Source organism: Rhipicephalus microplus, chromosome 5, assembly GCF_043290135.1.
Source record: "Rhipicephalus microplus isolate Deutch F79 chromosome 5, USDA_Rmic, whole genome shotgun sequence".
NCBI lineage: Eukaryota > Metazoa > Arthropoda > Arachnida > Ixodida > Ixodidae > Rhipicephalus > Rhipicephalus microplus.
The window spans coordinates 21,154,580-21,180,543 of NC_134704.1; the positions used below are offsets into that span (position 1 = coordinate 21,154,580).

The 25,964-nt window shown below is 45.5% G+C and overlaps 3 protein-coding genes across 7 annotated transcripts in view; 1 reads left to right on the forward strand and 2 right to left on the reverse strand.

The window, feature by feature from the left end:
- Positions 1–19,605, reverse strand: part of LOC119174905 (ubiquitin-like modifier-activating enzyme 1) — an 80,320-nt gene extending 60,715 nt beyond the window's left edge. Inside the window, exons 1-8 of one of the 3 annotated variants that reach the window (XM_075894951.1) lie at positions 19,290–19,605; positions 14,455–14,528; positions 12,713–12,881; positions 11,444–11,578; positions 5,366–5,472; positions 5,166–5,256; positions 3,146–3,278; positions 2,930–3,027 (exon numbers count right to left, since the gene is read on the reverse strand). In XM_075894951.1, the coding sequence (XP_075751066.1) occupies positions 2,930–3,027; positions 3,146–3,278; positions 5,166–5,256; positions 5,366–5,472; positions 11,444–11,578; positions 12,713–12,881; positions 14,455–14,528; positions 19,290–19,394 (912 nt within the window). In that variant the 5' untranslated portion in view covers positions 19,395–19,605. Of the gene's footprint in view, positions 1–2,929; positions 3,028–3,145; positions 3,279–5,165; positions 5,257–5,365; positions 5,473–11,443; positions 11,579–12,712; positions 12,882–14,454; positions 14,529–15,836; positions 15,981–16,489; positions 16,664–19,289 lie in introns of those variants that run through there. The other 2 variants (XM_037426032.2, XM_075894952.1) reach the window with 2 other exon arrangements.
- Positions 19,606–19,955: 350 nt separating this feature from the next.
- Rpp14a (Ribonuclease P/MRP subunit p14 a) lies at positions 19,956–22,266 on the forward strand. Its single transcript, XM_037426031.2, has 5 exons — positions 19,956–20,185; positions 21,165–21,249; positions 21,311–21,387; positions 21,765–21,843; positions 21,919–22,266. The coding sequence occupies exons 1-5, from the start codon at positions 20,118–20,120 to the stop codon at positions 22,000–22,002; spliced, it is 393 nt and encodes a 130-aa protein (XP_037281928.2). The 5' UTR covers positions 19,956–20,117; the 3' UTR covers positions 22,003–22,266.
- A 2,729-nt stretch (positions 22,267–24,995) lies between these two features.
- The window catches only part of Nup188 (nuclear pore complex protein Nup188), a 71,504-nt gene continuing 70,535 nt past the window's right edge, over positions 24,996–25,964 (reverse strand). For all 3 annotated transcript variants that reach the window (XM_075894950.1, XM_075894949.1, XM_075894948.1), the window contains one exon: positions 24,996–25,236. In XM_075894950.1, coding sequence (XP_075751065.1) covers positions 25,084–25,236 — 153 coding nt within the window. In that variant the 3' untranslated portion in view covers positions 24,996–25,083. The remainder of the gene's footprint in view (positions 25,237–25,964) is intronic.

Here is a 25,964-nt window from a genome sequence, read left to right on the forward strand (position 1 = left end):
GCAGCAGCACCTCATCGGATTGTGTCGTCGGTTCGTCATTTTGCACTTCCAGCAGGATCCTAGACCGGATTGACACGGCGTTTTATTCGGCAGACGAGTTGGCTGAGTGCGCGAGAAATGCAGCGGGCTTGAAGGCATCACTCGCATCGCAGTGCGCGACCGAACGCAAGTTCGAGTTACTAGATATTGATCTGGAGGATGGTGGCAAAGAAAACTGGACACAATTGGTTATTGTTGATCTGGCGGCGATACGCTCGTTATTTGGACTTGTCGCGTGCCCAGAATGCGGTGAAAGAAGCGTCACTATTTCAAAGGCCAAGAAAGAGTACGGGCTGTGTTCGAAGCTCATAGTCACGTGCGGCAGTTGTGACTTTCGTGAAGAGCGTTTTTCGTCCCCACGTATAGCCAACAAGACCGACGCCAAAATAAGGCCGTTTGAAGTTAATATGCGTGCCATGAAGGCCATCAACAGTATTGGCAAGGGGGCAACGGCTCTGTCGGACTTTTTCACCGGGGTGAATATTTCGCATTGAGGGCTTCACCACAAGAGTTGCCAAAGCCACATGAATATAATGAAAGAAGCCCGCTGTGCAACTGCTGCCAAATGCGAAGCGGCGAGTGTTGCTCGCGTCAAGGAGCTCTATGCGGAGTTCGGCAACGCGCCCGGAAACGTCGACGTCATTTATGATGGCACCTGGCTTACGCGTGGACATAGCTCGCATATATGTGTTGGCTGCATTGTTGAGATGCGTAGTGGCCTCGTGATAGACCATATCGTGCTATCAAACTTTTGCCTGGCTTGCACAACAGAACCCAAGGAAGGAGAAGCAGGACATTCTGCCTGGCTCATTCAGCATGCCCCTCTGTGCCAGAAGAATGTTGATTGTAATGCTGGCCAGATGGAAGTGGAGGCAGCACTACGCTTGTTTGAGCGGTCACTTGAAAAGCACAAGCTTCGTTATACGACAATGCTGTCGGACGGCGACAGCAGGACATTCCATGCACTCACAGAAAAAGAGGTGTACGGCTTCATAAAGGACTGCACAAATCATGTACACAAGCGTATGGGAGCTGCTTTACGTACCCTTGTAGAGAAAAAAAAAAGAGCTCAAGGTGGCTCACTTGGTGGAAAGGGCAGACTTACGCAACAAAAGATAAAGAAGATCACCTCATACTATGGCTACGCATTGAGAAGCCACAGGAACGAAGTTCCTGTGGCTCTCAATGAGAAGCCACAGGAACGACCAGGATTTAAAGCCTGAAGGCTTTGATAGATAGATAGATATGTGGGGTTTTACGTCCCAAAACCACCATATGATTATGAGAGACGCCGTAGTGGAGGGCTCCGGAAATTTAGACCACCTGGGGTTCTTTAACGTCCTGAAGGCTGAAGGCTTGAAGGCTTTGAATCCTGGTTCAAATTTCAGAGAGCTCTTGCGAAAAATGAGAAGCCGCCACCACACAAAGACAGCCTGCCTGATTCCGTAACTGAGGCATTGGAGCCTGTGTTTCGGCGGCTGAGCGACAATGCCCTCTTGGAAAGGTGCAGCTATGAGATCACCCAGAACCCAAGTGAGAGCGTGCACGCTATGATTTGGCAGCAGGCCCCCAAAACTCAGCATGCATCCTTGCGGAGCATTGAAAGGGCAGTTGCCGAAGCCATCAGCCGCGTCAACCAAGGCATAACCAAGGCACAACCAAGAGCAACGTGGAAATTGCCGAGAAACTGGGCTACAGCGCTGGCAATAACTTGGTGCGTCGCAGCCTTGAGAAGGACAAGGGCAGGCTGCAAAAATCGCGAAGAGAGCATCTCGACAGCATTTCAATAAAGGAAAGACTTTCAAAGCGTCACAAGCCAGCAGGGGACTCTGCTTACAGCCCTTGTCTGCTGTAAACAGTCATGATGGCAAATAGTGAGAATTTTCGGAAAAATAAATATTCTTGGTTTTAGACCTAAACATTGTGTAAATCTATTGTCTATCCAAGGACAACATTATTACATGACTTTTTTGTGTTCTTTTCACTTGCAAGGCACTGGAACGACCACAAAGTAAAAAATAATTCTCATGAAGAGTCAATGACTATTTTATAGTTCTAGAACAAGCTGTGAGCAGTATTCTGGGTGGGTACAGTGAAATTTAGCATAGACATTAATCCTATAATACAGAGCTACAGAATGATGTCATTAATATCGCTGTAGCTTCACTTTAGCAAAAGTTAAAGTTGCTAGAAACTTCAAACACGTTTTTCTCAATTCGATGTTTTTGCACATTGCAATCGGCCTTACGGGGGTTTTTCCTATGTTTAACTTGAGTGAATGCGACAAAGTTGGTATCATTTTATTCGTCTTGACATGATCTAGGGGGGTGATGCTATTTCTATTTCTCTAGCATCACTTCAAAAGTAACCATTGAAGATTTCAGTCAGAGAAATTTATTGTAATATAGTGACCATAAGTGTTCGTCCGTTTTCTTGCTTATAAAATGTTTTCAAATGGATAAAAATAGCATCACCCCCTACAGCAAGTCGCCAGCATTGGGACTATGCATTCACTTTTCGGGTTTAGCAAGAATAAATTGCCAAGAAGACCCGTAAGCAGTACGCAATTAATTAAGATTCAGACCGTATTTTCTAAACCACTTGAAATATTAAGAAACGAATTAGAGATTTGAAATCAGCATGAAAAACTAGCTTAGGTAGTGAAGTTTGGTTAGGATTGAGCAAAAAATTAAAAAAAAATTTTAGAACCCACGTCCCCCTTAAGCCACACTAAGAGAAAGCTTTTATGAACGTACAACCACAGTACATTTAGTGCACACTTTACCAAAAATTAGAGCTTGCCGAAGCTGCAATGCAGGGCTCTCGCAAACATCAGAATACGATAGAAATTCAATACACCTGTGCTGGCAAGACAAATGACACCACTCACAAACTTGATGTCCTTAGGCATCTTGACTTGTGTTGCGATTCCACCTCTGAGGTAGTCTCCAAATTGTGTCGTGTCGCCCACGCTAAATGTGTAAGGACCTTGCGAGATAGAGGAAAGCATACATGAACAAAAAACGGTACATTGTCAAGCAAACAGCACAAGTACAACCATTAGCCCCGAAGGAAGCTTTGTAGATAACACAAAAACTGAACTCACCGAGCACCTTGACTTTCATGGGTGGGCAGTTGTTGATCTCTGTCATGCCACCAACTTCTGTGAAAGTCACGTAGTCCCCATCTTCAAGTCCGTGCCGGGTTTCATCCAGGCAAGTCACTACTGCGTCCTTGTCCTAGGGCACAAACGCCGTAGTGAACCGTTTCAATAATTTATTTCACAGCGTGAATGTAATGTGAAGAGTTGTTTCAAGAAGTAAAGACATGTTCACACTTCACGTGCTCCTTGCAGGTACAGTTGCTGACAGTTTATTCAGAGATCTTCATGGCACCACCGCTCTTCCCCATTGATCCTAATGTGAACTCGCGAATGAAAATTCGGACAGCCACTGTGCGCCATTCGATTATTTGGACTCCCTATGACTGACCGGATGCGCCGCCGTACGCCATTACCCGCTGACAGCGACGTTAATACGTTTGCTAGGTTGCCAGCACTGATATGCTGCACTAGCTATGGATGGATGTCGGGCCAGAGGCAAAATGCAAGCGGAAATTGCCATTGTTGATCTCGAAGGCTATGTGAGGTGACGCATTTTTTTATTTTTATTTTAGCCGGTGAAGCAGCCAATACAAGCCACCTACAGAGTCTGTTCGCTGTGGCGCTTGGCATGTGACAGCAGAGCAGCGTCAGTCAGCTTCTTGTTCTGTGTTCTTGCTCTCATGCGTGTTCCGTGGCGTGCTGAAATGGATCCGACGCCACCCGTTGCTGCGCCGTCGGGAGTGAAGAGACGCGGCCAACGTGGGAGCTACAAGACACTCACGATGACGAAAAAAGCGGAGATAATTCGCCAGGTAGAAGGTGGCCGACCTCAGTCTGAAGTGGCTTGGGAATTTTCTATTTCCTAGCAAACAGTCTCGGAAGCGCGTGTGTGTGCAGACTACACAGTTTTTTCGGGCGATAGGGCCTATAAAAGATCTTTTCGAGTGAATCCGTTTTTTCGGACTCCCGATTATTCGAACTTTTTGGCGGTTCCCGTCGAGTCCGAATAAACGGTCGGCGACTGTATCGCGAACGACGCTTAGCAAAAGCAATGGTTGAACATAATCTCCTGTACTTACTTTCCCAATGACTCCGCCCCAATTTCGTCAAGAAAGATAGATTTTACCTCTTATAATGATACCATTGAAGTCTGCTTTAGCTTTGCACGAAGGAAGAAAAGCAATTGGTGTGCAAGTATATATGGTACTATATAGAAGTACGGTTAAGCTAATTTGAAAATATGGCATTTCAGAAACTGCACCTCAAAAATGTTTTACATAGAATATACAGAGATTGCCTCTATTGTTTCACCGAGCAGAGACCACACATACTGTAGAGATTGTGGGCTTGGCTAACACATCACAAGCTGTCCACTGAAGTCACTTTTCTGTTTTGCTTATTCGGTGAAAGAAAAGTCAAGTCTTCAAGACTGGTTAGGTTCATGAGGCCGCTCAACACTAATGTTCCAAAGCACGGGCTAGCGCAGATACCAAAGGAACCCTGATATCTGCTTGCAAAATGCGATGGTATGTCATTTTCTTTCCCACTCTTTCCACAGCACAAGTCCACTGTACAAGGAAATGCACCTCTACTGAAGTGGGTTGTTCACTACTGCGGCAGATGCCACAAGCCAGATTGATAACACGAAGGTTTATTTAATTTCAAGAAGATTCCGAACAGTCTTCCTCTAAGCAGATAACACTACACTCTTGGTGTATTGCCAGTTACTATTTATTAAACTACTACCACTACTAACAGCTTCCGTGGTAGTCGACCAGTTGTCTTCGTGTGCCACACACTACGAAATGAAGGCCTTCAGAGAACATACATCAAGCATTTCATTCAAACCTCATTATAACAGTTACATCTGCCACAAAAATATTCGTTATATACAAAAATTTGTTATAAACTATTATTTGTAACACTATGTCAAAGCTATTGGCTGCTTCTTTATAACCAATCATTCGTTGATATATATAAAGTTTGCAGTGTACTACTTTTAAAGACCAAGCACTAAACACACCTTGCTGATGGAAGCAACCATGACTGAGACAGGCTGTTCTCCATTGGTGTCAACCACACGGAACGTCTCGCCGAAGTCGCAGAAGATCTGCCTGCAAGGCAGTGGCATGGAAACAAGAACAGGCAAAATTGTCATATTTCAGTTCAAACTCGTGCAAATTTCTTTTGCAGAGAAAAAATATAAATGAATAATTGATTTACCCAAAGAGACCTCTGGTGTCGGCTACGATGAGGGCAATGTTGTGAGCGCGCGTGAAATACGAGATAGACAGCTGCTCCGCCAGCGGAGTGTCCGTCAACACCACCACCTGTCAAAAGACACCACGCATTTCTTTTGCTTTGTGAGAGTCTTTACATGCATCGTTAAATGAATATGAAGCAAGATGCCATCTAACAGCTTTCAGCTCAGTGAAAGGGGTTCCAACACAAACTTTGGCCTCGCGTTTTTCTGCTGATGCAATGTGTTTCGGAGGCCTGTTGGTCAACACGACACATCGTTTGCTGCAGCATGTGACAGATAATTATAGGCCCCTCATTATCGACCAGTTTTAGTTTCAACTTGAAAGAGGTCTAAAAACAAGAAGCTGCTGGGTACAACTATTGCCGCCTAGCATGTGCAGCTCTTTACCACGTCAGCACACAAAACCGACACATTTCCACATGGTCCGTATCAAGAATTACTTGGAGACGAGACTACAGTGTCGTCAAACAACACTTTCAAAGCGTGCGCCACGGTCACGCACTTGCGACCAGCCGCCGAGAAGTACCGTATTTGCTCGCATAATCGGCGCATTTGCATAATAGGCGCACTCCTAGTTTGGTCGCGGAAAATGCGATTTTTTTTAATTCCGCGCATAATAGGCGCACCCCGAACTTGGCCGTGATCAGAAACGATTCCACCCCCCAGCGGTACAGTTGGAACGCGGACCCCGTACCCTGAAGAAAAAAAGGCAAATCGACGAGCAAATAAAAAAAAAATTTGAAGTGCAACGACCCACCGTATTTACTTGATTCTACCGCGCCCTCGATTGTAACGCGCACCCGATTTCCACCGCGAAAAAAAAACAAAAAAAAACCGTAAGACATCAATTGCAACGCGCACCCATTTTCCTCACCGGCCCGCACGATCACACCACTCGAAAAAACTACTCCTTTCGGGAGCGTATTCTATTTAAATATGAGGTACGGGCGAAGCTTGTGCCCATCTGACGTGTAACAGAGCTTTCCGTCACGGTAGTTTTACCGTGGACCGATGTCAGCACGTGAACTTGCTTCGCGCCCTTCTTCTCGACGGTTGTGGTGCCAGGCATGTCGAAGTAAAGAGGCGTCTGATGGGCATTCCCGATTTGCCCAAGCAGGTAGCCGTTGTTGCGCTGCAAGTTTAGGTCGAACCTCTGAAAACTGTGAAGCTTTTCATCGTACTCCTCCGCGAAACTTTTCGCATATGCATGTTCCCCTTCGGAGGGAAAAGCCTTTCCTCTAAATAAAGTTAGTTAGCCAGCACCTGCTCGCTTTAAACTGGCTCTGCATTAGACCTTTTTCCAAGACTAATTGCATAGCCCGCACTTGGAGCAGTTCTGTCGTCACGGGCCGCTGTGCCGCTCGCTGCTCAAGCACATACTTGCCGAGCAGCTCTTTAGTTTGCGGAAACCGACCCTGCTGTGGTCCACTGAAGCCTTTGCGTGAAGCTTTGCTGTCGAGAATCTTCTGCTTTTGTTTCCGCCGGTCCCGCATGCACGTTTCGAAAACTCCGAACGACCGGGATGCGGCCCAATTTCCGTCCGTTTGTGCACACGCCATAACTTTTCTTTTAAAAGCGGCATCGTGGTGCTATCGAGTTTTTGGAGTCGGCCCTTCCACGCCGTCGATGCTAATGCACTACTAGATGACGAACTCCTCAGCACACGTACGAAGTGCCGCACATGGGAAACGCATAGGCAGAAATGGCCGACGCGCCATGCCGACGCACGTAGGGGGCGGCCATTTTGAATTTGCCGATGGCAATAGATTGACCGTAATTTTTTTGTTCGTACTCGATTCTAACGCGCATGCAATTTATAAACTCGCTTAACCGGAAAAAAGGTGCGCGTTAGATTCGAGTAATTACGGTAACTAACGTGTTTGTCAAAATAAAACTTGAAAAAAAAAAAAAAAAACGTCCATGAGCGAAAAAAAAAAAAAAAAACGGCTGTTCCATCAATTACTGATACCCCCCAAATCACCGCGCTTTTTGGAGGTCACGTGTACAACGCCGTGGGCTCGATCGCCATCACCACCATCAGAGAAAAAGAAACGCCATTTTACAAGCGGTGTGCGTATGTTGTGGTCGTGTATTGAACTTTGGTTCTACCATGGGGAAGTACGCGAGCTACACGGCTGGGTTTAAACTGAAGGCAGTGCAGTACGCGCTGGAGCACGGCAACCGGGCTGCAAGCAGGCATTTCGGCGTTGGAGAAACCAGTATTCGGTACTGGAGGGACCAAGAAGAAAAACTTAAGGCGACGAAGAAGACACGACGGGCTTTCGGCGGTGCCAAGACCGGCAGGTATCCGAACGTCGAAGAGCAACTGGTCCGGCATATACGGGAGCTACGACAAGACGGCTGTGCTGTGTCGTTGGATATTGTGCAGACTGAGGCGCGCAGAATAGCCCGAGCGCAGGGCATCGAAGCAAAAGAGTTCAAAACCAGCTCCGGATGGACAACTCGTTTCATGCCGCGCCATGGCCTCGCACTGCGAAGGCGGACCACCTTGTGCCAGCGCTTGCCCGCAGCATATGAGGACAAAGTGGTGGACTTCCACAGTTTTGTTATAAAGCTCCGACAGCAGAAAGACTTCATTTTGTCCCAGATCAGCAATGCTCATCAAACCTCCCTTTGCTTTGATATGCCGTGGAACACGACAGTGGAGGGGAAAGGTGCACGGAGCGTCATCGTCAGAACGTCTGGCGCTGATAAACAACGATGCACCAATGCTGGCGATGACAGCGGATGGGCGTAAGCTACCGCCTTACGTTATTTTTAAACGTAAGACGCTCCCAAAGGCAAAATTCCCTCAAGGCATCTACGTCAGAGTCCAGGAAAAAGGCTGGATGAGCGCGGAACTCATGGTTGATTGGGTGAAAACAGTCTGGGGTCGGCGGCCGGGTGGTCTGTTGTTGCCGTCCATGCTTGTCCTGGACAGTTTTCGTGGGCACCTAGTAGACCGCGTACGAGATGAGCTAAAGGAGCTGCGCACAGATCTGGCAGTTATTCCGGGCGGCCTCACATCGATACTGCAGCCTTTGGACGTGTCCTTGAATAAACCTTTCAAGGACAATGTTCGAAGGCTGTACACCACCTGGATGGCTGGAGGACAACATCAGCTGACTCCAGGTGGTAAGATTAAGAGGCCGCCTGTGGAAATGCTGTGCGCTTGGATCGTGGAAGCGTGGCAGGCGATCTCCGACGAAGTCGTCAGGAAAAGCTTCAAGAAGACTGGTATCTCGAACGCACTGGATGCGAGTGAGGATGACATGTTGTGGGGTGCGGATGATTCGGACACCGAAAACGAATCCCCGCTCGGCGAGGATGAATGTGTGATCTCCGACTCAGACTCCGAATGGGGAAAATGAGGAACAGCTACGACTCTTGTGTAAATAAATTTTACGTGTGTGTGTGCAGTTGACGGCTCTCGCTTGTTCATTGAAAGGTACGTAGGTATGTTTGTTTTATGCTGAATTAATTGGTAAACGATAAAGTCGCCTTTTACATGACAAGTGTGCAGATTTAAAGCGCGAGAACAGAGTTGAAAAAATTTTCGAAAATTTTACCCCGTGTAATTGGCGCACCCCTAACTTCGAGCCGGATTTTCTGAAAAAAAAGTGCGCCTATTATGCGAGTAAATACGGTATATGCTGCGGGAACAAACGCGCAAAAGAAAAATGGAGGCTACGACGTCATCATCACTTGTTTTCTTGGCTGCAGTGTGGTGACATAAGGGAGAGAGAGAGAGAGAAGAAACTTTACTCAAGTGTCCCTGCTGGGGTCAAAGGTGGCGGGGGGCCGGGAGACTGGCCCCTCTGTAACCCCCTTCCTCAGGCGGCGGCCATGTTATATTCAGAGTGCATATTGCGTGGTATGGGGGGAATCACGAAAGTGTCGCGAATGTCTGAAGGAATTGGGAGTTTCTGGCCAAACTGGGAGACGTAAGGTATGCCGAGTGCGCACATGAGATGACGTCCTGTAGGAGTTTGGCCTAATCGTTTATAGTGCAATATACGTTGTGCCTCAATGAATTCGTCTATAGTATTGTGTAGTCCTAGGTCATTGAGTTTCGCATTGGGCGTAGACATGGGGAGATGCAGCGCGCACTTGTAGCAGCGCCTGATCAGTATGTTTAGTTTTTTCTTGTCGGTGAGTAGTTTCATAAATGGAGCAACGTAATGGATTCTGCTTGTGGAGAAGTCGGTCACCAGTCGTATGAAATTGGCCTCTTTCATGCCGTGCTGTTTATTGGCGATGCGGGAGATGAGCCTAGTAGTCTGATAGACATGATGGTGTAGTAGTTATATTGTTTCCGAATTGCCGCCGTTCTGCTGAATGCGGAAGCCCAATACGCGAATGGTAGGGACTGTTCGTATAGGGTGATGTTGCACATGCAGATTTATCGTGGGAAGGTTAACATAAGGGAAGTAGGGGGTCCCCAAAAGGTCCCCTTTGAGGGTGTCAGTGGCATAATAGAGTCCAAGGCTGCCCACTTCCAGTGAGTGTAACGTCCCCGCTAGTTCATGGCATGGCCACCAGATGCTGCGGTTTGTGAAAAACTTAATATATCCCTCTGGTTTTTTTCCCCCTAAAATGAAGGCAGTGTATATCAATTCGAACAACCAATCTTTCAATTTGTCAAAATCTTTGTGACAAAAATTTTGTTCAGCATCTCTTCAAGAAATTGAAGCAACTACCGTATTTACTCGATTCTACCGCGCCCTCGATTGTAACGCGCACCAGATTTCCACCGCGAAAAAAAAAAAAAAAAAAAAGTAAGACATCAATTGCAACGCGCACCCATTTCTCTCGCTGGCCCGCACGATCACACCACTCGAAAAAACGACTCCTTTCGGGAGCGTCTTCCATTTAAATATGAGGTACGGGCGAAGCTTGTGCCCATCTGATGTGTAACAGACCATTGCCGTCACTGTAGTTTTACCGTGGACCGATGTCAGCGCGCAAACTTGCTTCGCCCCCTTCTTCTCGACGGTTGTGGTGCCAGGCATGTCGAAGTAAAGAGGCGTCTGATCGGCATTCCCGATTTGCCCAAGCAGGTAGCCGTTGTTGCGCCGCAAGTTTAGGACGAACCTCTGAAAACTGTGAAGCTTTTCATCGTACTCTTGCGCAAAACTTTTCGCATATGCATGTTCCCCTTCGGAGGAAAAAGCCTTTCCTCTTCATAAAGTTAGTTAACCAGCACCTGCTCGCTTTAAAACTGGCTCCGCATTAGACCTTTTTCTAAGACTAATTGGATAGCCCGTACTTGGAGCAGTTCTGTCGTCACGGGCCGCTGTGCGACTCGCTGCTCAAGCACATACTCGCCGAGCAGCTCCTTAATTTGCGGATACCGACCCTGGTGTGGTCCACAGAAGCCTTTGCGTAAAGTTTTGCTGTCTACAATCTTCTGCTTTTGTTTCCGCCGGTCCCGCACGCACGTTTCGGGAACTCCGAATGAGCGCGATGCGGCCCGATTTCCGTCCGTTTCTGCACACGCGATGACTTTTCTTTTAAAAGCGGCATCGTGGTGCACTCGAGTTTGGGGAGTCGGCCCATCCACGCCGTCGATTCAAATGCACTACTAGATGACGAACTCCTCAGCACACGTACGAAGTGCCGCACATGAAAAACACATAGGCAGAAATGGCCGACGCGCTATGCCGACGCACGTAGGGGGCGGCCATTTTGGATTTGCCGATGGCAATAGATTGACCGTAATTTTTTTGTTCGTACTCGATTCTAATGCGCATGCGATTTATGAACTCGCTTAACCGGAAAAAAGGTGCGCGTTAGATTCGAGTAATTACGGTATTCAAAACTTCAACACTAGGACCACTTTTTACCATGCTTTACATGACATCCATTTCTGTTTAGTGAGTGTAGGTGCATGCTAACAACCTGCGAACTTTCATTATATTAAAGAATGCGTAATGCAGAAAAAGAAAAGCAATTTAGTCTAGTGGGCTAGCTTACGCCCAAACATGATCATGCACACAATATTTTCCTTTGGCGCCAAGCAGGAAAGGCACACTCACGCTGAACCGTTTTAGAAAGTCCTCGGTGAGGGGCTGCGTGTGGGCTGCAACTGTGACGTACGTGTTCAGCTCTGTGAGGGCTTGGAGGCATGCCTCGGCACGGTTTTTACCAAGGCAACTCTCATTCAGGTAGAACTGAAAATGCAAAGCATCATTGTGAGCATGCAAACTGCGTGGTGACCGAAAACGAAGTATGAACTCCCTAAATGGGCATTATCGGGTATTGTGGCAATATTAGAAGGGATCACAAGGTCTGCATTGAGCTCGTTGAAACTTGCAACTAACAGTGCGATGCGGCTTTATAATTTCTGAATATTTGTTGCAGCAAAACTAGTGGCCAACAGTGCCAAATGTTACCATGTCCACCCCAGATGAAGGACCTCTGCCAATGATGTACCAGCTGTACTGTACTGCACAGACATTTCATTACATCTCTGAATTTTCATTTCGTTGCTTCACCTAACCCTTTGTAGTTTTAGGCAGCACTTTCCATTTCCTGGTATCCATTCAGTCATTCCAAGAGACCCCTGATTAAAAGTGCTTGACGGATCCTTTTCGTAATATTCGTTGCCCAGGTCTATCTCATTTTCTTTTGATATCAGCAAAGACGTGGGCCGACCTGTTCATTCCCTGAAACATTGTGCTTTTTTGCTATCCACAAGTGTCATGCTTACTTCTCGGCAACAGTGCCCAATAGACCCAATGTTTCATCCCATCATAGCCAGCTTTGCGAACGTCAACTTTTCAAGTTTATTATTGTCCATCTTTTTTGCCCTACAAGTAGGAAGTGGCGAAAATGCAATAGATGTGCACTTCAAGATTTTTCAACAGCTATCAGTTACCACCAACGAATTGGTGTACAGTCCTCCAGAATTGACCCACTTGTTACACTATCACACACATGAATCCAGTAACTCCCAATTTTCCCAGGAGACTGGGTCAACGAAAACTGGTAGCGGTAGCAAAAATTCCTAAGAGGCACAACAAAATTAAAATCATACCGACTTTATCTTTCAATTGCACTTCTAAAGTGTCTGAAAATAGCACGACTGGGTACTTTCATAGTAAAGCTGGAGACGTGTACGAATGGCAAGGGGCTACACGCACCTCGTTCAAGCGAGACTACGTAGTGCACAAATTGGGCCGGGACAATACTACAGTTGGCATAATATAAATTAAAAGAAAATTACGCAAGTTCATGCTAACAACTGTGCCTGAACAGGCGGTTCTTAGACAAAAGCAACTGCGTTGAAAGAGAACGCAACAGACCTGTGAGGAGAGGTCGGCGGTGGTGCACACACCCTGGTCATGGATGGTGACCGACTTGACGCCACTCAAGATGATGTTCTTGGCAATCTCCACTCCCAGGCCTCGCATGCCCGATATGAGCACATCTGACCGGGCCATCCGGAGCATGGCCTCATGTCCAAGGACATACCTGCAAGGTGCGAAGCCTGACTGAAACGTTTCTGCCCCCGAAATCCAGTCGAACTTTGGTTATGTATTACAAAGGCTACGACATTGTGGGGACACTGCATAAAGCTCTTAGTTTTCGGGAAAGCAATTTAGCTCTGCAAAGCGAGTACCACAAATCCTATCCAATATTTTGAAGTAAATAAGTGACTTTAGTGGCTCGTTTTCCCTGTTCGACAATATTAATGAGAGCTAACACACAATGATGCCAAGGAATACAGCGGGATGTTAGAAGTAATTGTAATGTATATGTGAAGAAACAAAAGTGGATGAAAAGATGACTTGCCACTAGCAGGATTTGAGCCTGCGACCTTCGAAAGTGTCAGATGCTCTATTTTGAGCTACCCTCATCCCTATTTTTGAGCTACATTCACCCCGCACCCCCTACTATATAGGGTCAATGCCACCTCACTTTCATGGAGAGTGTGAAACTCGTTTTTGCCTGTTGGCATCACGTAGCACGTGATCTTATGACCTGGAAGCCCACCAATAATCCCTCGGATATCACCTCAAGGCATCGACTGTCAGAACAAGACCCTCGCTGAAAATGAAGGAAAGAAGATTAAATTTATTCGCTCGTTTTTTTTTTGTTATACACAATTTTAATTAGAAACTGATGCCAAGGAAAGTATAGGGGATATATAGAAATAATTGTATATAGAAATATTTGTTACATGCTACGTGGTGCCAACAAGAGGTGCTGACTGACGCTCCCATGATTAAATGCACACATAGTGGATGGGTGGATGACCCCCATTGTAGCTCAGCGGTAGAGCATCGAATGCATTATTCCAACGTCGCAGGTTCGGATCCTGAAGGGTGGCAAGTTATTTTTTCGCCCACATTTCTTTGCATTCACATTACAATTACTTCTGTCAACATCTATACTTTCCTAGGCATCGTTGTCTGTTAGTTCTCATTATCCAGAATTTCAGTTCACCTACTTACGGCTGAACATCATGGTGTAAAACACTACAGCACCCAGTGTTGGCAAGACTGCTAAAGTGCTTAACTGTTACATGACATATGTTATTTTCTTTTCGGAGAGTGTTGCTAGTGGTACGAATGTTGGCCTAATGCACCCAGTGTTGGCAAGACTGCCAAAGTGCTTAACTGTTACATGACATACGTTATTTTCTTTTCCAACAGGGTTGCTAGTGATATGAATGTTGGCCTAATAACAGCAGTTGGGGTTTTACATCCCAAAATCGCAATGAATTACGAGGGACACTGTAATACAGTGCTCCAGAAATTTTGAACACCTGCGGTACTTCAATGTGCATCTAAATCTAGGTACACAGGCCTCCAGCCTTTCCGCCTCCATCAAAATGTGGCTGCCCACAACTGGGAATCAATAGTACAATGTATGGGTTAGCAGCTGAGCACCGAAACACCTAGACCACTGCAATACAGTGAAGGTTGGCCTGTTTACCATGGTAATTTCCATATGTCTCATCCTTAATAGCCATTCAACAACTTATAGCACCTCTGAAATCTTGGAAGATGCTGCACTAGACTCATGCATGCATCACACTTACAGCTGTCTTGAGTAGAGACTCTCATCGATGTCAGCAGTGCTTTGGGCTGTGGAGCCATTTTGGGCCATTTCCCCCTGGAGAGACAAAGCAATGTAAGAAAACACACACATACACCAGCTACTAACAAATGGTTTAACCTTCCCATGCGGAGCTGCACAACACTCATCTAAATGCCTATGAGATGCATTGAGTGGAACTTCAAACTGGCATGTCACTCAATTTATATGCGTACTAAAAAAAACTTCAACCTCGAGATTGCATCCATTTCGTGGCTCGGTATGCATTAGTAGTTTTAACAAATTTGAATGAAATGTATCACTATTTTATTTCAAGGGCTAACAGCACACCAAAGCTCGAAGGAACATCACTACTGTGACGTGTTTAGTATGGCGCGTACCACCACGAGTGACTAAACCCAAGTAATTACATCGACGATCCACGGGTTCTCATACGGACGCATGAAAACGCTCACTCTTAATGGCCAGTCCTCATTACCCCTCGTTGCATGATTTCATAAAATTACCAGACTTGAATCGCAAAGAAAAGATAGGCGTAAAGAAAGAGCATGATTCAACGTGTGCTCATCAGTCGGTATGTTAGAAAACCGTTGCGAGCCGGTTTTGTTGGTAGCGTGGAAAAAGGGAAATGGGTGTCGTTTTATGACGTGTCTGGTACATACCAGCATGACCACGAACTATCAGAGGAGAAGGATGCGTTCCTGTGTACTTTTTTTCCGTTTGTTTTTTCTATCTCAATATTTTGCACCTTTTACAATATCAAAAATGGCCACAGCTGCCATGTGGAAAAAGTGCAGCTTACATTTGCATTAAGAAAGTTTTTTCTAGGTCATAAAATTTCGGAATTAAGAATACGCCATAAAAGCTGAATTAACAAGTAAAAAAGGATCACTAATTTTCCTCCTGGTAAATACACTGAAATAATGAAGTTTCAGGAATATTCATAGCCTCAAAGCGAAAAGGAAATAAATAAATATAAGAACTTTAAACAACGTCAGATATGGAACGGTACGAATTGACCACTCCCCTCAACTGCCATATCTGACAACAAAGGGTAGTTCTGTCTAAAAAAAAAAAAATCGCTGTATCGGGCAGCAGTAAACCTTTGCATGTCGATGCAAACAACGACGATAGGCAGCTGCACAAATAAATCAATTAGCGACTACACCAGCAACCAGAATTCCATGGACGACACACCGATCGGCTCTGTCGGTTCAATCGCGGAGAGTCGCAAGCCCGGCGATAGATAAAAACTGGCACAACGAGAGCGTCGGGTCAGCCACCCTTCTCAATGAGCGCTACATTTCGAAACCGGAGGCACAGCTAGAGGAAGCTCGCCACAAACGCAACGCGAAAACCACCTACGCGTAGAACAAACCGAGCGTCGCCCGCCGTGTCCTCCGGGGATGAATGGACAAAACTGGGAACCAACACCGATCAGATACAAAAGTTCGTCGACTCCCGAAGGCACCCAAGCATCGCCTAGTCACCGCTGGCCCCGGCGGCCAGCGTCTGCGAAAACTGTAGAGCCGCCAGTTGCGTATTCGCAAGCCGAGCGCTCGCTAACGTTTCTCGGCACTAACGTTCTACTCCAATTGGAGCCGGGAGGGCCGGCCGCGCGAGCTCTTTGCTTTTGTCACTTTACATTCCTTTCTAGCTGGCCGATATTTCGAAAACCCCCATCAGCTGACACAGGCGCGCACGCGTACGAAACCGAGCGGCTACCGAGCGACGGCTGTGTGCGTGACCTCGGCAAGAGCCGACGCTCCACCATAACTCGGGACACGTCACTGCCGGCAACAGGCGCCGAAACAACGCGGAGAAAGTTAAATGGAAACAAAAAATTTTTGGAGTGCTGCCGTTTCGAAACGAGACCACAAATTGGTAAACCCCGCCACTAAAATGGGAAGAAAAAAAAAAACAAATAAAAGGCCACGCGTCAACCGGCACCTGACGCCAACCGGGCTTTCGCTTCCCGGTGTTCTGCCACAACGGCGAGGCTTACGAGCACGACCCACCTGCCGAGACCGCGGGCTCCGCTGCAGCACGGTGCGGCGGCGACTCGACGACGGACTCCGCTGGGTACGCCGCGCTCGACACCCGTGCGACGTGGTCGCTCTCGCGGGTGTGACGACGCCTCCGGTGGCCTCTGGTCGACGAAACGCGGTCCCCATGGCGACGTCTAGATAAACATTTTACCCTCTCGTCTTTTCCTCAGTGCTGCCAATCGTGCAACGCTTTCGGCCGGCACGCGATACTGCGCCTCTACACCCTTTGCGAAGAGAGCCCCTACCGGGTGTCCAAACGCGAGGTTAAATTCTGCCGGCACGAGAGGCGTGTTGAGCCAACACCAGTTTAAGCACGTGCACGTGAGATGGGGGCAGCCGGTTGTATCAAGGCATCGCTGGCTCTTACAGACGGGACGGAACAGCCACTTTCCACAGCATTCGGAGAGTAAATTTGCCAGAGCGGTTTAGTAGTCAACGGCAAGCATACTCAACAGTGTTCTTAAATTGCGACCTCAAAAGATCTGTGAAAGAGAAAAAATAAGAACAGGGTTGTGTCTGAAGCGCGAAAGCAAACGAACCAGTCCTTAGTACAAGCGAGAATTTTACAATCACAACTTACTAAAACTCGTGCGTCCCGTTCGAATATCACAGAAAACTTGTCATTTCGACTTTCTTTTTTCGACGCATGCCATATTGCAGCACCACACGATTCTCGCAGAAACAACTACTTGCTTAAAACAACTAAAAACTTCCTTAAAAAAAGCTAAAACAGGTTACCAACCAGCCTGTAGCATATGCAACGAACGGTACATGATATCTCAGTGTTGCTACAATTTGTCATTCGCGATAACTCCGTAAGCAGCATCGAATGGCACCATATGAACCGTTCTAAACATTATAGACGCTAGCAAACGGTATCGCCCCTTTTTCCAAGTATCACCATCCAGTGAAAAATGCCAAGAGTACGGAAATGAGGTCCCCCACAAAGCCGCAAACAATATCCAGCAGGACACAGCGACAACGGAAATTAGGCACGAAAAACTACTTTCGCCAAAATGAATTGGCAACTCGCGTAAAGCATGGCAACTCGGGTAAAGCTTTTGCACACATCGGCTATCCCGTGGCCGGAAAGTCAAATGGTCATCCATCCAGCCTCGCTCCCGCAAAGGCATCTCCGGTAAGACACGAGTGCTTCAAGGCACGGAGAGGAAGTCCGTGCTTCAGTGTACGGCGGCGAAGTGAGCTTTACAGGAGGCGTTCAAGAAACCTTCGAGTACTGCGGTTCAACGCTGTGAACACGAAAACACTTGAATTCACGAGCACTCGAGGCTTACATCTTTAAAAATGTTTATAATTGATATGTGGGGTTTAACTTCCCAATACTACCATGTGATTATGAGAGACGCCATGGTGGAGGGCTCCGAAAATTTCGACCACCTGGGGTTATTTAACGTGCATCCAAATCTGAGGGCCTAAGCAATTTTGCTTCTATCGAAAATGCAGCCGCCGCGCAACAGGGATTCGATCCCGCGACCTCTTCAAAAAGGTTATTGCCAATTTACAGAAAGGTATACATTTCGTGATCCGCGATTATCATATAGATTGCATTACAGCGTCTAATATAATTCCGGAAGTCGTATTCATTTAGGGAAATGAGATGTGGCCCACAAAAACTTTCAGTGGCGGGGGATGGCAAACCCCGCCCCCTAAAAGAAAGGGGAGAAAAAAAAAAGCATTATTCTCAAAATAATGGCGACGTTGATAATGCCAACATGACGCATCTAGAGATCACATGCACTCACTCTAGGAGTTCCACCAGGGCTACAGTTGAACCTGGAAATTGACTGGCGTAAATAAGCCCACCCGAACTACACTGCATGACTCAAACGCACGCCGCACGGTCTCCAGAAACACAAGAGTGAAGACGCGTTCCGTTTTCGATTTTTTGGGTGTTCGCGTGAACGCAGAACTTCGCTTATCCGGCGTAACAAAATGCCGACCAGAGTACGGTTCATGCAGACATCCAGACACTCCCCCTCGCTGCCGGAGCTATTTCTGGAACGTATCAAATGCACTACTACCGCGCCACAAACAGAAGAACGAACGGCGTTCTGTATCTGCTGCCGGACCAACAAAGTACCGCTACACATTGATTTAGTCATGGCGTTGCGAATTCGTAGTTTATTTCGACGCAAATATTACAACTGCATGAAAGACGACTTAAGCGTGTTCTTGGGAAGTCTTTGACAATCAGTGACTGATCAAGTGGTGCCACAAACGCTACGGCGAAGATTTTTTTTTATTTGCGGCATTCGAAAACGATATATATTTGTTAAAGCTTCGCCGACGCAGAACAGCTTGGCTCGCAGCCTGAATGGCGCTCGCGTTGCACGAGCTGCACACATAAAAAATAAATGCACGCGCCAGTTAAGAGCTGGAGTGTGCCACACGACAGGTGCGAAGCTTTGCACGCCAGCCCTGGAAACAATGCAAGAACTTGACGCAACAGAACGCTAACTGCACGGAGCGCAAAACGCCGGCTACTCATTCCGCCCAATTAGTGGTAAGAAACAACAGAGCGCGTGCTTGGAAAACAAGTTCGCCTTACCGTGAACAATGCAAAGACGAAGTTTTCACGTGCGGAGCAAACAATTAGGTCGCGTAACGTCCGGATACTCGAATGGCAATCTCGAAACTTGACTGCTCGGTGCTGTTAGGCCTAACCGCGTGCGAAAGAGAAATTTCGTAGCGAGCCGAAAACGGTCGCAATGAGCGACAAATGCTACTCGCGGCAAAGATAGATACTTACAACTGCTTTTCCAGATGCGGCGTTGCCAGAACTATCCTCGGTCCTGCGTTTTTTTGCCGGAGGGCTCTTGGCGTTTTCAGAAACAGTGTCCTGTGCACAAGACATCTAAATCTTTAAGAGCACGGCACATGAATACAGCATAGGATCAGTTTTTTTCCCCGTAGCTTGCACTGTGCACGCTCGCTCCCCGACACGATGTGCGCGCTTTCGCTGCACCTATAACAGTCTTGCGACTGCTACAGCAGCAAAAGCAAGGCGCCGACGAGACAGGAGTGGCGGCTTCTCGGTGAAGATGGCCGACTTGCATACAATAGGAAGTAAAAAAAGGCGCGTTTCCGAAGTGATGAGCTACGTGCGAGCAGCACGTGACATTTGTACGTGAACTGAACAACATTGAGATAACAACTTTAGTTATTTTAACTTATTCTTTCTGCTGAACACAAATACGTTTAAATTATTACAATTAATGTTCTAAGTTGTGTCCTAGTTTGACCTCCAAGAAAACAGTTAGCGCTTTGGTTTTAAATACAACTCTCAGAGGCTATGCTTTTGTGTACTGCAAACTTCAAAAATATACGTCAAACCTGCCATATTTTTTAGTATCACAAGACACGTGTGAACTCGTTCAATTCGAGTCAGCTTTAGCGCAAACGTCAGGCAAAGCGCGTTCCGATCCAAACCAATCCAAAGGACGTAAACAAAAACTCGTGCTTTTCACAATGGTTTGAAAGTTTCAATCCTTTCGCCACTTTCGCGTTTACATTAATTGGCTTATCTTATGGATCACTGACGCACGTTGACCAAAAGTTGGAGCAAAAATCTGTGCTCATGGAAAGCACTACGAGAACTGTTCGCACTGTTTGTCGGACGGAACACGTCTACATGGACGTTTCACTGCAAGTTGATACTCGATGCCTATCAAATTTATTTGTCGCAGTAGGCAGCGCCTTTGCTATAGGTGCATCGGGGGTACACTTTAATAGAGGCCGCTGAAGCGCGAACAAGCGACAGACAAATGCTTTTTTTTTCCTTTTAAAATAAAGCTTACTCTGCAACAAGTGAATTGAGGCGAAGCAGTCGGTACTTTCGTTTGAAAAGGCACGCGTGTTAGCTTTGCTAAACTAGTTTCATTTATTGGCGCGTGTAGTTGCACCGACAAAAGGTAGCTAACTGCACGTCGTTCACGACTCTTTTACTGTGCATTTTTTTAAAAGACTTCAGCTCTTCTCTTGACGAGGACAGGACAGAGAAGTGCATATATTCCGGTTGTACCAAACAGGACTATTTGTTGGGCAAGAATAGAGTTACATTTGCTCAGTAATATCGTCCACTTTTCTTCCACGTGCATGTTAACATAACGTCATCACCAAGATCTTATGTTAAAATACTCCAGTAAATTAATAAACGTGCATCGAATCTTTTCGTTGTACCTTTCTAGTAATTATCTACTAAAGGTGCTTTTTACATGCGGCTTCCTAGTTTAATGCACTAAGCCGGGAACGTGTATGGTCGAGTGCTTAGACGTTTTCTGTACGCCTTTAAAGTCATTGCAAACTTTGATATGTGAGGGTGGTTGGCTACACTTAAACGCAAATTTCGTCGTAGTGTATAGGGTTCGAATGGCTCAAACTCTGCGCAATTACATTTAACACAACTGTCCTGTGCACATAACGAGTAACTTGTTTTCTTCAACACTGTTATTGTGGCCCTAAAGTCGACATTGCGACTCGTTTCATGTTCCAACTAATGCGCGGTTCCCTTTATCTCACTCCCCTTTCGGCTTATTTGTGCCTTGCCTCTATGTGAATTAGCAGCATGCTATCAAAATCACTTTTTCTACCTAAAGATAAGCATGCGACTGTTCCTAATTTGCAGCCGTTTTGAAGAGCCTGGCGAAGAAGTTGATGCAGCAATGTTCAAGTTTATTATACAGCAAGCCTTGAGGACATCGTTTGGTGAAGTAAGGCCAAAGAGCCAATCGCAAGATTTTTTTTACGCAACACCCACGCCTTACCTTGCAGGTCGGTGCATCCGTTCATGTCGACGTTCTGAAGTTCAGGGAGACAGATCTGCGCGCTTACTTGCGAGTTTTGTCCAGGTAATGTTAAAAGCCTGCGATCTTGGCACTATTTCCTTGGCATGATGCAGCACTAAGCAGTACTAAACTTTTCAACTGTGTGATGTGAAAGCCGTGCACACGCTGGCATGCTTTCGTTTTTTTTTGTATCCGAGGGAATAAAATGAGCAGAGCATGTAATTTTGTTATTCCTTTAGCCATGGAGGCAATTGCTTGCCTTGAATTGTGTAGGATGTTGGGCATACATTTTCAGATCATGCAATTGCTTTGTTCAGTTTTCCTAAGGAACGTCAGAACAGAGTTTGTGTACTGCTTCCATACAGTTAAAGCTCCATATATTTTTGCCATCTCTGATGCATCAGTTGTCACAATACTTCTTGGTTTTCAATATCCTGCAGCAACCTGGTCAGGCTTTGGAGCTCTCTCACACTGACCTCCAGCTACAACGGAAGGCCGTGTTCCTTTCGAGTGTACAAGGTATTTAGATGCTACAGCTCTGGCAATATCCAAGTGTATTGCTTCAATGTGTGCCGTTTTCCCTCTGTTTCTAAGGTGTCCCCTAGCCCGGCCTCGCTGGCAGTGTCAAGTTTACACTATCAGCATCTACCAGCTGCAGAAGAAAATGCTGCCAAATAAGTGCTCGAGCTCCTTGTTTGCTTCATATTCCTCCACGTACCGACAGCTGCACCTTTTAAGTAAAGGGACACTTGCGTCTTCTGTCACCACAATGGCTAAGCTATTGGTCAAAGCCTGGCAACCGATTGTTCTTCGAAAAAGATTCTCCACAGTTCGGACTGACCCTTAGTGGCAGCGGTGCATTTTGCCTGTCAAAAAAATTATGCCTGAGAATCATCTTGACGAGAGACTTCGAATAAACTTTGCCATTCATCTTCATTGAAACTACCATTTCAGGCGTCAATGTTTTTTCCATTCTCTCTCTCTCTCTCTTTTTTCAACTCCTCAAAGGTCAAAACTTTTAATCCAAGTTGTTCTCTCAGCTCTTTAGTCAACAAAATTTCCTTTCACCTTGTAATTTAGTCCGGTGTTCAAGTCATGTTACAAAGACTTCCAATACTTGAAACCGATAATGGTAGTTTGCACCTATTCATTAGAAATGCCACAGTTTCTTCGAATACTTTATGTTACACTGTGACAGTGTAGTGTTTATTCAGGTTATGTAGTGTACATTTATTCATTGATTGAAACCATCGCCACTCAGAACTGCTGTACACAAGTTTGAGGTGTGACATGTCGTGACTACCTTAAGTAGAGCTTCTGAACAGCTTAAAAAAAGAAAAGATCAAGCCGAAAAAAATATTTTTTAAAAATTAGTAGCTCTAAACTAACCTTCTTCCAAGCCTCAAAAACACATTTGTAAAGGCAAAGTGCCTTCCCTGGAATATACATTACCTAATTCATTTTTAACTCTGACAAAGCACTCACTAATATTGCCATGCATGTTTCTTGTTAGAAGTTTGTTGAATTCAATTTACACCCACAAAGATTGTCAGCAGTCCTCAGCGCAGGCCATGCCTCGGTGTTCGAGAAGCTTTGTGATTGTAGGTCGTTTTGTTAAGATCGTGCGCAGGAGGCGAACAGTCCAGAGCTTACGCGGCTGTCATCGATAACACTTCGATAGCTCATGTATAAAAACTAACGTGCTTTACTGCATGTCAGTTCTATCGACAAGTGACGCTCTGTTTGCCGATATCAGGGTACAGCATGCATCACTTGCTGTTTGTTTCCCAGCCACAAGTTTGTCCAAATTGAGAGTTTCCACTTGAACTGAGCCACCTATTGCCCTTGTCCATTTCACGACCCCGTGACAACATTAAAAAAACAGGGTTAAGATTGTGTGCAGGAGGCCCTATGCCCGCCTAGGAATTTAGGCGAAGTGTATTTACTTTTTTCTTTACGAACATGAGAGCTACAATAATTATTTTACTATCATTGTAATCATGAGCCACTCCTCTTCTTCCCGAACCAGATTTAGCTCTGAAGACTGTAACGCAAACTTCCTGTAAATTTTTTGCTTCAGGCACTTAATAATCACTTGATAATAGCTACTAGGTGCCGCATTGCAGAGGAGCATATTTCCTAATACGTTATCAAGATACTGGCCAAAACCAATGACTCTGGATACTGTGGTTGCTGAGAAAAAGGAACATAAGTACAAAAAAAGCATGTTCTGAGATAATCGCATTCACAGTTGAAAAACTGAATTATTTCAAAAAGTTCAGCGAGATAACAGCAAATTGACAAACTCGTTCAATAGGTACCAGCTAGATACTAATTACTAATATAATTTTTTTCTTTTTGTGTTAAAATCTCTTGCCTGGTGAGCCTCATTTGTCGCCTGCTCTGCAGCCGTGTAAGCACAGAGCTGTCGACGCAGTTCAAGGGTGCGTAGGGCCTGCAGTGTGCAGTGCCCAGGCGAAATTCCAAAATAAAATCACACGGGCTATATTGCCATCATTAAAAGTTAACACAGCATCAAGAGTGCATATTTACAGTGGTTGGTGCCAGAGAAAAAAAAATTTTTTGAGTGAGCCCCCACACGACAATCCAACGAGGAAAAAAATTTTTTTGAGTGAGCCCCCACACGAAAATCCAACGACTCGTTATGGTTTTGAGTTTTCCCATTGAGGCATTTAGCAGGTAATTCTGGATGAGCTAGTTCCAGATAATTTGTCTTAACAGCCTCAATAAAAGATGCTGGAAGGTGTTCTTAATGAACGAATGGTTTACCATTCAAAAGGGCTTTGTTGAATTTACACAAGATTTGGCGTCCTTTGATCAAAGGCCGGGAGATTAATTGATATTCTTTGATGCCATGTGAAAATATGTGGACCGAACAGCTTTTATCATGTCCTCCAAGTTGGCTCTATTTTGTTTAATGGCCCAACATTAACGGTTTTGGTGCTTGCTAATCATTACACCACTAAGACGTCCCTGACCAGATATAGATTGCTTTACGGAAAGCTCGAGGCTTTTGCTTTCTTTTGTTTTCGCAGTTCTGGGCCAATTCTTTTCTGAATGTGCCAAATACACTCCAGCTTGCAAACTGTAACTTTCCCATATGGCTATGATGCTTGAACTGCAAGAAATCCTTTGCTACGTAAGAATGGAGGGCATGGAAAGTCGCCACCTAAAGTTTGTTGAAGTAAGTCATTTATAGAGAAAAAAAATACGCTAATACAAACATACGACTGATTCTAGTTCAAAAAAGGCTGCAGATTTCAAATAATGCAAAAAGAAAAAAATATTTTTAAATATTTTTGCTTACCCTGTCCCCTTGACCATTGATGCATTGCTCACTGCTATGAGCAAGCCTCTTTTTGAAAAAAAAAAAAAAAAGTTGTTTTACCAACCTAGTGCTCTACTTCGAAACTCCATGCCCTGGGCAAAAATATAGAATTTGCCTGAGAATTTTCGCATCTCTGTCTTCTATCTGTAAAATTTGTTTTCTCGCCAAGACCCAGGGGTGGTTTTTAGGAGCCCTTAATAAACCCTGAAAGGATAACTCTCTCACCTGGTCACTTTGAAATGTTACACCAAAAAAGTTTTGAGGTGGTGAAATCATCAATTAGACATTAAATTATGACACACATAAGAGACGGTCACAAAGATTTCGCATTCAGTTCTATATATTACAAAAATAAAATATGTACAAAAGGAGGCAGTGCTATTCCTCCTCCACGATCCCTACGCTGGGTGTCACTTGAACACCTGATCTACGACATCTATGAAAGCTTGAACCAAGGCCCACTCTGAGACCAGATCCAAAGGTGGGGTTCTCGTCCTGCATGTGCTTGGAGAGCCCTGACCGCCTCGCCGCAGATGTCTCTGCACTTCGGCCTTGATAGCAGCCTGGAATGAAGAGATAGTGTGACGGGAGTTGAGTTTTATCTTACTCAAACCTCTGTTAAATTGCCACATTGTAGCAAAAGTAAAGCTGCTGTATAAATTTGTTCGAGCAAATTCTCTTGCTACTCAGTTGCCTTGTATGCTACAGAAAGAAAAAAAAACTAATTAGCTGAAGTTGACACATTTAAACAGCAATGAAGGAGAAAGAAAACTGATTGAGAGACCCGTTTTTCTATAAGGCGCGGCCATGCGGACCCAATGAAATCATTGGGAGAGTTATTCGTAGCATTATTAAAGCTTAAAAATTGTATTAGTTGAAGCGTAGAGCCAATAACTTGATAAAAATAACAATTGCTGGGGTATTGTGAGTAAAACCGTCAGGTGATAATGAGGTCCACCATGGTGAAGGACAGATTAATTTTGACAAACTGGGTGTCACTGGGTTTATAAGCACACAAGATTATCTCTGAATTTCGCCCCAATCGAAATGCAGCAGTCATTCTTGTAAATCGAACCCATAGCCCAGAGATTAGCATTGTGACACCTCATGTGCTAAGATTAGTGCTCTGACACAAAACCATGACTGGCATCCAACGAGGGCTATTGTTCCTCGCCCCTTCTGCTCTGTTGTCAAGCTGCACTCGATATAGTTTTGGCTCCTTACACCGGGATTGCTTTTCTTTTGCCTGAGAGGGACACACTCAAAGCACCACCCACATAGTTTCATCCCT

What these genes read in the sequence shown, in the direction of transcription:
- Rpp14a (XM_037426031.2), top strand. Translation starts at nt 20,118, where the DNA reads ATGGAAAGCACTACGAGAACTGTTCGCACTGTTTGTCGGACGGAACAC. An exon ending in GTCTACATGGACGTTTCACT is followed by an intron (nt 20,186 to 21,164) that starts GCAAGTTGATAC and finishes CCTAATTTGCAG; the next exon opens with CCGTTTTGAAGAGCCTGGCG. An exon ending in TACTTGCGAGTTTTGTCCAG is followed by an intron (nt 21,388 to 21,764) that starts GTAATGTTAAAA and finishes AATATCCTGCAG; the next exon opens with CAACCTGGTCAGGCTTTGGA.